The sequence below is a fragment of the Onychostoma macrolepis genome, chromosome 21, assembly GCF_012432095.1.
Source record: "Onychostoma macrolepis isolate SWU-2019 chromosome 21, ASM1243209v1, whole genome shotgun sequence".
Classification (NCBI taxonomy): domain Eukaryota; kingdom Metazoa; phylum Chordata; class Actinopteri; order Cypriniformes; family Cyprinidae; genus Onychostoma; species Onychostoma macrolepis.
Window position 1 is genome coordinate 23,013,435 of NC_081175.1, and position 14,194 is coordinate 23,027,628.

At 35.4% G+C, this 14,194-nt stretch overlaps 1 protein-coding gene across 2 annotated transcripts in view; it reads left to right on the forward strand.

Moving 5' to 3' along the window:
• Window positions 1-14,194, forward strand: part of arhgap24 (Rho GTPase activating protein 24) — a 123,529-nt gene that overhangs the window by 38,366 nt on the left and 70,969 nt on the right. For both annotated transcript variants that reach the window (XM_058758727.1, XM_058758728.1), the window contains one exon: window positions 8,426-8,513. In XM_058758727.1, the coding sequence (XP_058614710.1) occupies window positions 8,426-8,513 (88 nt within the window). The remainder of the gene's footprint in view (window positions 1-8,425; window positions 8,514-14,194) is intronic.

Sequence of the window (14,194 nt, forward strand, 5' to 3'; positions counted from 1 at the left end):
CAAAACAATATATATTAATAAAATTATAGTTCCTTCTATTTATCAGATATTGGCCATAGCTTTAAAAATGTTTATATCGTATCGGCCAACATTTTTATGTCAATGCATCCTTACTGTGGTAAACTTTGTAAATATAGGTCAGTGCTTGTTTGAAAAAAAATACCTAACAAAAAAAAATATATTTCATCACAATAGATCAGAGTATTACAGTGAAAATGTAGGTTCTACTATGAAGACTGGCATGCAGGAGTAATCCCAGAATGCTGTGGGGCATACTCCACTATATATATCATGATCATTGTTGTTGTTCACCAGAGCACATACTAATTCTTTCACATCTCTTAGTGTAGAGTAAGCAAGGAAGTGCGCCAAGGAAGACACATAGTTCCTCTGCTCTGGAATGGGCTGGGTTTTGTTCCCTGCCTTTTGATGCTGCGTCTTTCCATGTTTTCCACATGGAATGCCTCTGGGGACAACAAAAATGCCTTTAATTGAAAGGCCCATGTCTTTACCAACCCTCACCTCGAGGCTCCGGTTCTAAAACAGGAACCGCTGCCCACATCAAACCGCTGACCTGCCTTACTGTGGGCTGAAATTTGTGCTATCTTCACGAGCCCCAACAACGCTCCTCATGGGGGCGGCAGGTACGGTTTCCGTCACTTAAGAAGTTGGAGTTCAACTTCATCAGGAACGTGCTGGCAGCAGCTCGTAAAGCTTTCTGATGTTTTAACAGAAGCAAGTCACTGCACCGCATGCAGAGAGACTTGAAAAGCCCGGGGGAAAGAGGTCATTGTGTAATGATTGTCATATGTGGCTGCATTTCATCTTTCACGAGGTTCGTATAACCATGAGAGGCACCACTTACGTTCAGAAACCCTACGATCTAGACCAAGTATTTTTATAAGGTCTTGTTTACTCAATCTTATATCATAGTAAACTGATCCTAATGGTTTAAAGACTCCGTGAAGTCTAGAAAAAGACAACTGGTTTGTGACATTTATGGACGCTGCTGGATGTTTATGATTTCTTCATGACTTGCTGACAAGTAATTAAGGCAGGCCTCACTATATTGCTTATATTTACAGTCAGGAATCTGAACTGAACAGAAATATAAACGTATACTATTTAGACATATACATTACAGTTCAGTTATTTTTTACGACACCTTTTTAAGGCTGCATGTATTTGATCAAAATACAGTAAAAACAATAATATTGTGAAAAATGAGGGACTCATTTTGATGCTCCAGAAGGAAAAACCATGCATTAAGAGCCGGGGGGTAAAAACTTTTTCATAGTTTGCCTAAATATAATATTTTTTCCATTTAGTATACTGCCCTTCAGATGCTACAGAAGATAGTTACATGTTTCCCAGAAGACAAAATAAGTTAAATTTACTCTGATCTTCAAATGTAAAAAGTTCTGAAGAATAGCAGGCAGTTTAACTGTTCGGGACAAACAAGGGACTCAAGAACAACTATCACTAAACAAACAAACAAAAAAAAAACAGCTGTGGATCATTCAGATAACAGCACAGTATTAAGAATCAAGGGGATGTAAACTTTTGAACTGGGTCATTCTTATAAATTCAATTATTTTCTCTTGTGGACTATATGTAAAGATCTTTTATGTGAAATATCTCATTCAGGTCAGTACTAAATAAACAATAACATGCATTTTGTATGATCCCGTTTTACAGATTCTGAAAGGGGGGTGTAAACTTTTGACCTCAACTGTGTGTATACATACATACACATAATTATATGTTTAAATATTAAATTACATTGAGGTTTATTGTAATATTATATATTATTATATATAATAAAATTGTATTATTATATATTATTATATTATTGCCAAATGTGGTTAATATATGGTTTAATATATTTTCAAAGGGAATTTATTCCTGTGATGCAAAGCTGAATTTTCAGCATCATTACTCCAGTCTTCAGTGTCACATGATCCTTCGGAAATCATTCTAATATGCTGATTTGCTGCTCAAGAAACATTTCCTATTATCATCAATGTTGTGCTGCTATTTTTGTGGAAACCATGATTATTTTCAGAAATCTAAATTGAAAGCACTGGTTGAGTAGAAAGCATTTATTCAAAAAATCTTACTGAGCCCAAAAAAGTTGAGTTATTTTGATAATGTTGTATAACCGAAGCTCTAGTGCAGAGATTTGAATAATGTATCAGCCGCTATGTTAACTATCCTAATCTATGCATCCTAAATGTTCTCACTGTTTCCAGGCATGTCGGGATACTGGATACTGAACATGTGCACTGATATTTGATAAGGATGTAACTGAGCTATGTTTTCTCTCTTTCTCCCAATGAAAACAGGCCTTTTAAGCCCCTCTGTAGTGCAGATATGAAATACTCTCCCTCAAAGGTGACTGCTTTAGACCTCTGCAGTTGTTCATGCATACCGTAAATAACACCAGTGTGCCAGTGCATACTGTTATGCTACTATAAAGATCTATATGAAAACATCGCTCAGCACGTGTTGCGTTAATGGCATTCATTGCTATCTGTCCATGTGTGTCTGTCAGTCATACGTATCATGATTCTGTAATTTAAATAAGAAAATGAAGTGACATCTGGCATTAAAGTGATGGGAAATCAATAGTTTCAAAATAATAACAAATATGATATATGTCAAATATGATATGCTGCATTCTTGTCCCTTGACTTTATTAAGTGCATTTTTAATTTGCCTTTAATGTAGTGCCTTTAAGTGTTTTTAAATGATAATTTTTGGCAATAAATAGGTCATTTTAGGTTTTAAAACGTTTTTTTTTTATACACACACACACACACACACACATACACACACACATACATATACATTATACAGTGGGGCAAAAAAGTATTTAGTCAGCCACCAATTGTGCAAGTTCTCCCACTTAAAAAGATGAGAGAGGCCTGTAATTTTCATCATAGGTATACCTCAACTATGAGAGACAAAATGAGAAAAAAAAATCCAGAAAATCACATTGTAGGATTTTTAAAGAATTTATTTGCAAATTATGGTGGAAAATAAGTATTTGGTCAATGACAAAATTTCATCTCAATACTTTGTTATATACCCTTTGTTGGCAATGACAGAGGTCAAACGTTTTCTGTAAGTCTTCACAAGGTTTTCACACACTGTTGCTGGTATTTTGGCCCATTCCTCCATGCAGATCTCCTCTAGAGCAGTAATGTTTTGGGGCTGTCGCTGGGCAACACGGACTTTCAACTCCTCCAAAGATTTTCGATGGGGTTGAGATCTGGAGACTGGCTAGGCCACTCCAGGACCTTGAAATGCTTCTACGAAGCCACTCCTTCGTTGCCAGGCGGTGTGTTTGGGATCATTGTCATGCTGAAAGACCCAGCCACGTTTAATCTTCAATGCCCTTGCTGATGGAAGGAGGTTTTCACTCAAAATCTCACGATACATGAGGAATTTACCAATTAATTCTTTAAAAATACTACAATGTGATTTTCTGGATTTTTTTCTCATTTTGTCTCTCATAGTTGAGGTATACCTATGATGAAAATTACAGGCCTCTCTCATCTTTTTAAGTGGAAGAACTTGCACAATTGGTGGCTGACTAAATACTTTTTGCCCCACTGTATATATATATATATATATATATATATATATATATATATGTATATATATATATATATATATATATATATATATAAATGTTAATTTGCAAAAACAGATAACTCAGATAACTGTTTCATGTCATGTTTTTTATTATGTTATCATGATTTTATTGTATTTTATTGTGTTAGTTAGCTGTATGTTTTAGTTATTTTTATCCTAATCAAAATAAACCAATTTCAGTTTGATTGACATTAATTGAATGTACAATGAAAAACATGATTTTTGAAAAATGTTAAAACCTGTTTTTGCAAATGAACTCTTCACAATCAATCGCATCCAAAATAAAAGTTTTTGTTTACATAATATATGTTTGTGTACTGTGAATATGTATTAAGTATATAAAAGCACACACATACAGTATATATTTTGAAAATATTTACATGTATTTACATCTATATATATTTATATTCATATAATTTATATTCTATATAAATGTATTTAATATATAAACATGACATATTTTTATTAAATATTTACATGTATGTGTGTATTTATATATATATATATATATATATATATAGTGCTGTCAAATGATTAATCGTGATTAATCGCATCCAAAATAAAAGTTTTTGTTTACATAATATATGTATGTGTACTGTGTATATTTATGCATATATAAATACAAACACATGCATGTATATATTTCAGAAAAAGATGATGTTTATATATTAAATATATTTATTTATAATATAAATTATATGAATATGAATATTGACATGTAAATATTTTCAAAATATATACTGTATGTGTGTGTATTTATATATACATAATAAATATACACAGAACACACAAATATATTATGCAAACAAAAACGTATTTTTAATGACGATTAATCGCTTTGACAGCACTAAAAATATACACAGTAGACATATACAGTGAGGAAAATAAGTATTTGAACACCCTGCTATTTTGCAAGTTCTCCCACTTAGAAATCATGGAGGGTCTGAAATTGTCATCGAGGTGCATGTCCACTGTGAGAGACATAATCTAAAAAAAAATCCAGAAATCACAATGTATGATTTTTAACTATTTATTTGTATGATACAGCTGCAAATAAGTATTTGAACACCTGAGAAAATCAATGTTAATATTTGGTACAGTAGCCTTTGTTTGCAATTACAGAGGTCAAACGTTTCCTGTAGTTTTTCACCAGGTTTGCACACACTGCAGGAGGGATTTTGGCCCACCTCCACACAGATCTTCTCTAGATCAGTCAGGTTTCTGGCCTGTCGCTGAGAAACACGGAGTTTGAGCTCCTCCAAAGATTCTCTATTGGGTTTAGGTCTGAGACTGGCTAGGCCACGCCAGAACCTTGATATGCTTCTTACAGAGCCACTCCTTGGTTATCCTGGCTGTGTGCTTCGGGTCATTGTCATGTTGGAAGACCCAGCCTCGACCCATCTTCAATGCTCTAACTGAGGGAAGGAGGTTGTTCCCCAAAATCTCGCAATACATGGCCCCGGTCATCCTCTCCTTAATACAGTGCAGTCGCCTGTCCCATGTGCAGAAAAACACCCCCAAAGCATGATGCTACCACCCCATGCTTCACAGTAGGGATGGTGTTCTTGGATGGTACTCATCATTCTTCTTCCTCCAAACACGTTTAGTGGAATTATGACCAAAAGTTCTATTTTGGTCTCATCTGACCACATGACTTTCTCCCATGACTCCTCTGGATCATCCAAATGGTCATTGGCAAACTTAAGTCGGGCCTGGACATGTGCTGGTTTAAGCAGGGGAACCTTCCGTGCCATGCATGATTTCAAACCATGACGCCTTAGTGTATTACCAACAGTAACCTTGGAAACGGTGGTCCCAGCTCTTTTCAGGTCATTGACCAGCTCCTCCCGTAGTTCTGGGCTGATTTCTCACCTTTCTTAGGATCATTGAGACCCCACGAGGTGAGATCTTGCATGGAGCCCCAGTCCGAGGGAGATTGACAGTCATGTTTAGCTTCTTCCATTTTCTAATGATTGCTCCAACAGTGGACCTTTTTTCACCAAGCTGCTTGGCAATTTCCCGTAGCCCTTTCCAGCCTTGTGGAGGTGTACAATTTTGTCTCTAGTGTCTTTGGACAGCTCTTTGGTCTTGGCCATGTTAGTAGTTGGATTCTTACTGATTGTATGGGGTGGACAGGTGTCTTTATGCAGCTAACGACCTCAAACAGGTGCATCTAATTTAGGATAATAAATGGAGTGGAGGTGGACATTTTAAAGGCAGACTAACTGGTCTTTGAGGGTCAGAATTCTAGCTGATAGACAGGTGTTCAAATACTTATTTGCAGCTGTATCATACAAATAAATAGTTAAAAATCATACATTGTGATTTCTGGATTTTTTTTTAGATTATGTCTCTCACAGTGGACATGCACCTACGATGACAATTTCAGACCCCTCCATGATTTCTAAGTGGGAGAACTTGCAAAATAGCAGGGTGTTCAAATACTTATTTTCCTCACTGTATATATTATGTGGGCAAAAACTTGGATGCGATTAATCGCGAATAATCGTTGACAGCATATATATATATATATATATATATATATATATATATATATATATATATATATATATATATATATATATATATATATATATGAAGTATATTTGTGCATATACTGTGCATACATAAATATGTAATTTATATAAATAATATAAATTAAAATTTATTAAATGTGTAAACACACACACACACACACACACACACACATACACATATATACATATACACACATATATATATATATATATATATATATATATATTTGCATAATGTTTACAGTATACATACTGCATTCTGTACAGTAGATAGTGGTGTAGCATGAAAAGAAAACGACAAACAGAAAAAGATACATGAGATAAAAGAAAGCATTGATAGTGGAGGGCGAGATGCTGGGAGGATAAAGAGACAGACAGATGAGAGCAGTGGGGGAAATCAGGCTGCTTTAGTAGTCCGCTGGTGGTTGTAACATGGTCTGTGTGCTGCGCTGATGTTGGGTCTATTTAAAGCAGCAGTTCGTCCAGCGTGTCAAACACTGATCTATAATCCTACAGCAGTCGCAGTGCTGCTTAAGATCCGATTTCTCCATAATAACAAGAGCTTTGTCGACTCTAATGCCGCATGCGCTCTGTCATACAGACCCCCGAGGGATCCATCTGTAACCCCTGAGCTGTTTTCTGCTTTCTGACTCCAGCTAATGCCCAGATGATGAGATGGTTTCCAGCATGGACATTTCTCATCCCTTTTCAGTAAGGCTGGCCTCACACTATAGAGGATTTTAAGGCCGATTTTAAGGCCGATTTGCACCCCCGAATGATAGGGGGGTGTGGCCCAATTCGCGGCTTGTCGCAAGCTTTTTTTTTGTCCAAAAAATCCTCTGTTGTGTGGTGTCATTAAGATTATTTATCTGTTCCCGATCGAGACGGAGCGTCGCCTAACTCAGACATGTTTGATACTCACGACTCTTCATCGGGCTGCCTCTGACGTGATACCCCCGATAGCCAATGAGAGCAAGCAAGTGTCACCTACCGGATGTTGCGTGCGTCTACAGCTGAAACCTGGCAGCCACAAACATGCCATGAAAGCAGAGAACATCACCCATATTCTTTTCTATACTTTGTTTTTCACTGTGAAACAGAACGCGCGCCAGGAGAGCCGGCTGACAATGTTGGTTGTTCTCTATTTGTTTTTCTTCTCTAGGCACGTTTGATCTCGCGAGTGTCAGTGAGATCTCGTGTCACTGTGAAATCGTTCCTTCAGTCTTCAAGTGTGTGGTCTCGTGGTCTGGTCTCAAAATCTAGTGTGCGTTCAGAGGATTATAAGGTTAAAAATCGGTTGAACTGTCTTCATGTCTGTGGTCTCCCATGGTTTTAAAATCGTTTAAGATTTGAAAATCATCTAGTGTGCAGCCAGCTTAAAACAAAGTAGCTTTCAACAAAGTATGTACACTACTGGTCAAATGTTTGGAATAACTACTGTACAATAATACAATTTAAAAAATTAATCTCTTTGAAAGAAGTCTCTTATGCTCACAAATGCTTTTTGATCTTTTGATCAAAAATAGTTATATATTTATTATTATAATATATAATTATTATCATGTATATTATATATACTTAATTATTATAAAAGTTAATGTTATATTAATAATATAATAAGTTCATACACATTTATAAATATAATAGTATATTTAGACAAAACAAGATAGAATTTTAAATTGTTTTTTTTCAGACATATTTTGTATGACAGATGTGTATATTTTAATATATTTTTAAATTGGATATATTATTTTGATAAAATGTGATATCTATATATGATATTAAACAGTAAATATTTAAAATTTAAATAATATGTAAAGGAAAATAAGTTGTGAGTATATACATTGTATGTAAAATATATTTTTATTAGTTATTTATTTACATAATTTTTGAATATATATATATATATATATATATATATATATATAATTAATAATAAGGAAAAGCAAGTTGAACTTAACTCTAGCATTTTTATATGAAATATATTTATATTTTTAATGCTATTTATATATTTTTACATTTTATATCTTAAATCAATCAGTCAAAATCTAAATCAAAATATATAAATGAGAATTAAGTCTCAAGAAAGGGATTTTTCACATTTTAGCATCCTATTCTCCAATGCACCCAAGCATTTTTTCTTGCTGTGATTTATTTCCCTCATATGTCTTGCTTTCCTCAGCAGTTTGTGTCTGACTAGTTTCTTTTGGCTTTTTTGGTTCCTCTAGGGCACCATTGTCCTACCTGGCAACAGAGTCACCGAACATCCCAGCAATGGGGAGGAAGGCGGAAAGTTCCTTTTTGAAGTCATCCCAGGTAAGGAGAAACTGTTTTTTTACCATGTCTGTCTTTGCAAAGCAGTTCCTGTAGCTTTCATGATGGGACCGCAATGACCTCACTCGCTGAGGAGAGGTCTTCAAAGACATTCATCAGAGCTAATGAGAACAGATCGACGCTGGGCACCTCGCTGACAAACACAGCTGAATCCTGACGCTCCAGACACAACATATCACCGGAAATCTGTGTCATTTCAGTGGAACGGTCTCTTGCATTTGTAAACAATGCTCATTTATAAATCTTCTAGGCATCTTGTCATGTAAACCAACCCATGTGTTTTCAAATGGATCTCTCTTTATCCAAGTTTGTGGGTAATTTGTTTTCTCCCAAACGTAGTTCAGTGACGAATGACGCTGGAGCTGCCACCTGCTGTAATTAGTTTACAGATCACACTCTTCTCTCTCTCTTCGGGCTCTGGTTGTGTTTGGAGAGGGTTCACATAAAACGCAGATGTCCCTCTCGTGTGTAGAAAGATGAATCACTGAGGACAGATGAGTGCTTGAGGAGCCACAGAAGTGCAGCGCTACTTCCTGTTCAGTTCTGGGGAACACTCTGATAACGTACACACCTGAGCTTCAAACTAAATAAATGACTGAAACAGAAATAACACAGACGCCTGCTTTCTAGCAGTTGGAACTGTGGCACCACACACTATATCAACACGTTATATAGCGGCTACTAGATTGACCACCTCGAAGTTATGAAATTCACTTTTGACTTTTAAACCTTTTTTTTAATAAATAATAAATCATTCACTATAATCATTCACAAACTGGTTTGAATCAATTTGCCAAATCATATATACACACACAGATACGTATATACAGTACATATATATATATATATATATATATATATATATATATATATATATATGTATACATAGAGAGAGAGAGAGAGCAACGCAACTGCAATGTTCCCAGCTCCAGGTCCCAATAGTCCATGTGACATCAGTGGTTCAACCAATTATTTTATAATTTTCTTATAAAGAATACTTTTTGTGCGCAAAGAAAACAATAACAACATAATATATTCAACAATTCTTCTCCCCGAGTTACTGTCTTCCGCCATTTAGGAGAATACCCCAGAATGTAATCAACATAATCAGCGTTGTTTACGTTCAGAATGCGCGCACTTTATCCTGAACGTAATCAACGCTGATTACGTTCTGGGGTATTCTCCAACATGGAGGAAGATGGTAACCTATAATATATTTGTTTGTTTGTTTCATGTATTATGGGATGACTGTTTATTACATTAAGTTATATATTGTCACTATGCTAAGCAACCTGAACTACCAAAATGTGCTTTTTCATAGCTTTTAATCAGAAATGGCTTGTCCATAAAATATTGCAAAAGAACAAAGACAAAACACCATCAGTGTAACACATTAAAATTAAATAACATAGAATGTGACACAAAACACCATACATAATGCATTATTCATTATTCATAAAAAAAAAGGAAAGGAAAGGAAAGGACACACACACACACACACTGTGAACACACACCCGGAGCAGGGGGCAGCCAATGCTGCAGCGCCCGGGGAAATGTGCGATGTCTTTTTACTGTAAATTATATTGTTGACAAATTTGAGTATTTTACTGTAAAATTATGTATAATGCAATTTACAACTATTTACAATTTTTCAACATATATGGTAAGGCAACTTACAATTAAGACATTTTTACACTGTAGTTTTTACAGAAATAGATATATAGGAGTTGGCAAACTGACTCAAACCAACAACCACCCAGGTCTATGTGTATATATGTACCTTGAGTACATATATACCGTGAGTGTGATCTCTTTTTTGCAAGAACATCTGAAAACTTGCTGATTTCCTGTTTTCCCACCAGGCACACAACGTCATAAGTTGATGATATTATGATACGTTGATATTTGTTTAAATTTCGGTTGCGAAGTCGGGTGACCAGAATTCAACTTAAATTCAACGTCTAATGTCAATGTTAAATTGATGTCCAATACCTACGTCAGCTGACGTTGAGATTTTGTTGGTTTTAGGTTGTGCAACCAAAATCCAACATTAAGTCAATGTCAAATATTGACGTCAACCCGATTTTCGTTTTCAACCATAGACCATAGTTACATAGACGTCTGGTGCCTGCTGGGCTAGCTGTTCCTCTGTGCTTGAAGTGCTCTGGAGCATCAGATTTAAGTAAGTGTATTTTGGAAACTTGACGAATCACATTTTTCCCAACAGTCAGAATGTTTCTGAGAGGAGTGACATGAGATGTTATCAGAAGCAGACAGTGATAAGATCTGCTCTCAGATGGGTCTGCCGGATCACATGACTATACACTCTAATCTACCTGATGTAGGTGGAGAGCAGATGGAACAATAACAATAATCTTGACAGCACTCAATATCAATATCAGTTTGTTCAGTCTTTCTTTCTGTTTCTTGGGTCCGAAAATATTACATATTTTCATTTAAAAAAATTTAAATGAATTCTCCAACATGGAGGAAGATGGTAACCTATAATATATTTGTTTGTTTGTTTCATGTATTATGGGATGACTGTTTATTACATTAAGTTATATATTGTCACTATGCTAAGCAACTTGAACTACCAAAATGTGCTTTTTCATAGCTTTTAATCAGAAATGGCTTGTCCATAAAATATTGCAAAAGAACAAAGACAAAACACCATCAGTGTAACACATTAAAATTAAATAACATAGAATGTGACACAAAACACCATACATAATGCATTATTCATTATTCATAAAAAAAAAGGAAAGGAAAGGAAAGGACACACACACACACACACACTGTGAACACACACCCGGAGCAGGGGGCAGTCAATGCTGCAGCGCCCGGGGAAATGTGCGATGTCTTTTTACTGTAAATTATATTGTTGACAAATTTGAGTATTTTACTGTAAAATTATGTATAATGCAATTTACAACTATTTACAATTTTTCAACATATATGGTAAGGTAACTTACAATTAAGACATTTTTACACTGTAGTTTTTACAGAAATAGATATATAGGAGTTGGCAAACTGACTCAAACCAACAACCACCCAGGTCTATGTGTATATATGTACCTTGAGTACATATATACCGTGAGTGTGATCTCTTTTTTGCAAGAACATCTGAAAACTTGCTGATTTCCTGTTTTCCCACCAGGCACACAACGTCATAAGTTGATGATATTATGATACGTTGATATTTGGTTAAATTTCGGTTGCGAAGTCGGGTGACCAGAATTCAACGTAAATTCAACGTCTAATGTCAATGTTACATTGATGTCCAATACCTACGTCAGCTGACGTTGAGATTTTGTTGGTTTTAGGTTGTGCAACCAAAATCCAACATTAAGTCAATGTCAAATATTGACGTCAACCCGATTTTCGTTTTCAACCATAGACCATAGTTACATAGACGTCTGGTGCCTGCTGGGCTAGCTGTTCCTCTGTGCTTGAATTGCTCTGGAGCATCAGATTTAAGTAAGTGTATTTTGGAAACTTGACGAATCACATTTTTCCCAGCAGTCAGAATGTTTCTGAGAGGAGTGACATGAGATGTTATCAGAAGCAGACAGTGATAAGATCTGCTCTCAGATGGGTCTGCCGGTTCACATGACTATACACTCTAATCTACCTGATGTAGGTGGAGAGCAGATGGAACAATAACAATAATCTTGACAGCACTCAATATCAATATCAGTTTGTTCAGTCTTTCTTTCTGTTTCTTGGGTCCGAAAATATTACATATTTTCATTTAAAAAAATTATATTATTTATAAATATATATTTAATATATTTTTCCCATATCTATTATAGATCTATAGTCTCATATGGTAACAATTGTCTTTTTTATTCTCCATTTTAGGGGAAACACTGTTGATACTTGAGTTAAACTCACCGATAAATATATTAAGACTCCTGAGATATGAAAGCATTCTAAATGATAAAAGAGAGGAAATGGATTCATCTTAACAGTTTTTTTTTTTTTTTTAAATAATGACTAACATGTTTTTATATTGCTACTAGGCACTGTATGCATTTGATTTTTACTGTGATGTTCACATTACCTTCTTTGCTGGAATGAGCCGTGTCTGTTGTCATCTGTGTTCGGTGACGCACATGAGCACAGTTTGTCTTTATTTCCAGGCTTGCGACCTTGTAAGAAGTCAAAAAGTTAGTTTTAGGTCTTTGTAATTTTACTTTGAGAATCACTGTAGAGCCTTGGACCTTTATCTGTGGTGACACTGTGGCATTTGCATGAATGGGCCTTTTTGCGGAGTAGATTAATATGACACAGATCATTGCCTACTGACCCTGTCATCACGGTCTTCTTATTAGTCATGCCGGTAAATGCCACATTGTATCTGTCAGCAAAATCATCGCAAATGGGTTCCTACGTGCTAGTCAAACAGCTTCAGTTGAGATAAATGGGAATGCTAACAAATAGCTTCAGGTATTATGCTTCTTTGGCCTACGTGCAGAAATCTATCCTGTCCTGTGTTTCCCCAGCAGACAGCCGTGAGAGTGAGCGCACTGTGCCAGAAAACAGCAGAAACAGAGATTTATAGCACGTTTTCAGCTCTTTGGAAACGCAGCACGGCTCCAACTGTCCTGCCAGCTGACTGTGAAAAACCAGAGCCATTGTTCAGCGCGTCAGTCTTAGATGAAGGCGTTTAGGAGTGATTCCACTTTTCCATACATTAGCCTTTTATCATCTTTATTCCATTTATTCCATAGTACATCTCAGCAGTATCCTGGAATATTTTAAGCAACGTTTTTTTGCTGCACAGGCCATGAAATCACTTGTCCTTGAAAAAGGCTTTTTGGAGGTAATGTTGTACCAGCTCAGTTCATAAAAGAGGGTTGTTAAAAGTGCATTTAATTTCCTCGTCTTTCATAAATACAGATGGGAGTGTTTTGTGCAGGGATAACATGGACTGAATTTCAATTCAGTTGTTGTCTATTAATTTGTTTCTTTTTTGTGTGTGCAATGATTCAGAGCTGAAGTATACTTTTTTGCACTGGGCAATAGCGATACTATTTTTATATAAAAACAAAAGCAAATAATATTAATTGCATGGTATGAATTAGGTTACCTATTAATTTTGTCCTTATAATGGGACTATTATAGGACAGCCAATGAGTTTAATATTTGTCGTAATCTATACCTATTTAAGCAGTAAATGACAGAAAAAGTAATCTAAAATCTAAAAATAGATTGAAACAAGCATCTATTAATGTCCGCCGATAAATGTTTAGGCAATATCACAAGAGCAAGAACACTAATAAATAACATAATAGGCGGGAAACCATCACTTTTGTGAGAATGTTTGCTTTTATGCAGTACAAAAGGTCAATAAACAAGAAGTTAGTATTGAAAAACTTACATTATACTCTCAAAATTGCTATACTTACAGAAATATTTCGAAGCAACTGCAGGATAAACCGTCGCGTGTCTCCAAGCAACATAGCGTTTCAGAATGAATCAGCGTATTTGAGCAAATGATTCAATGATTCAAATAAGGTCACCCGTTTCATTTTTTTAATGAATCAGTGTATAGAACGAATTGGCTAAATGATTCTGACTCGCTGATAAAAATATTCACTTGTTTTGTTCCTAAATGAATTAGTGTTTTTGAACGAATCGATTGAGAGAATGATTCA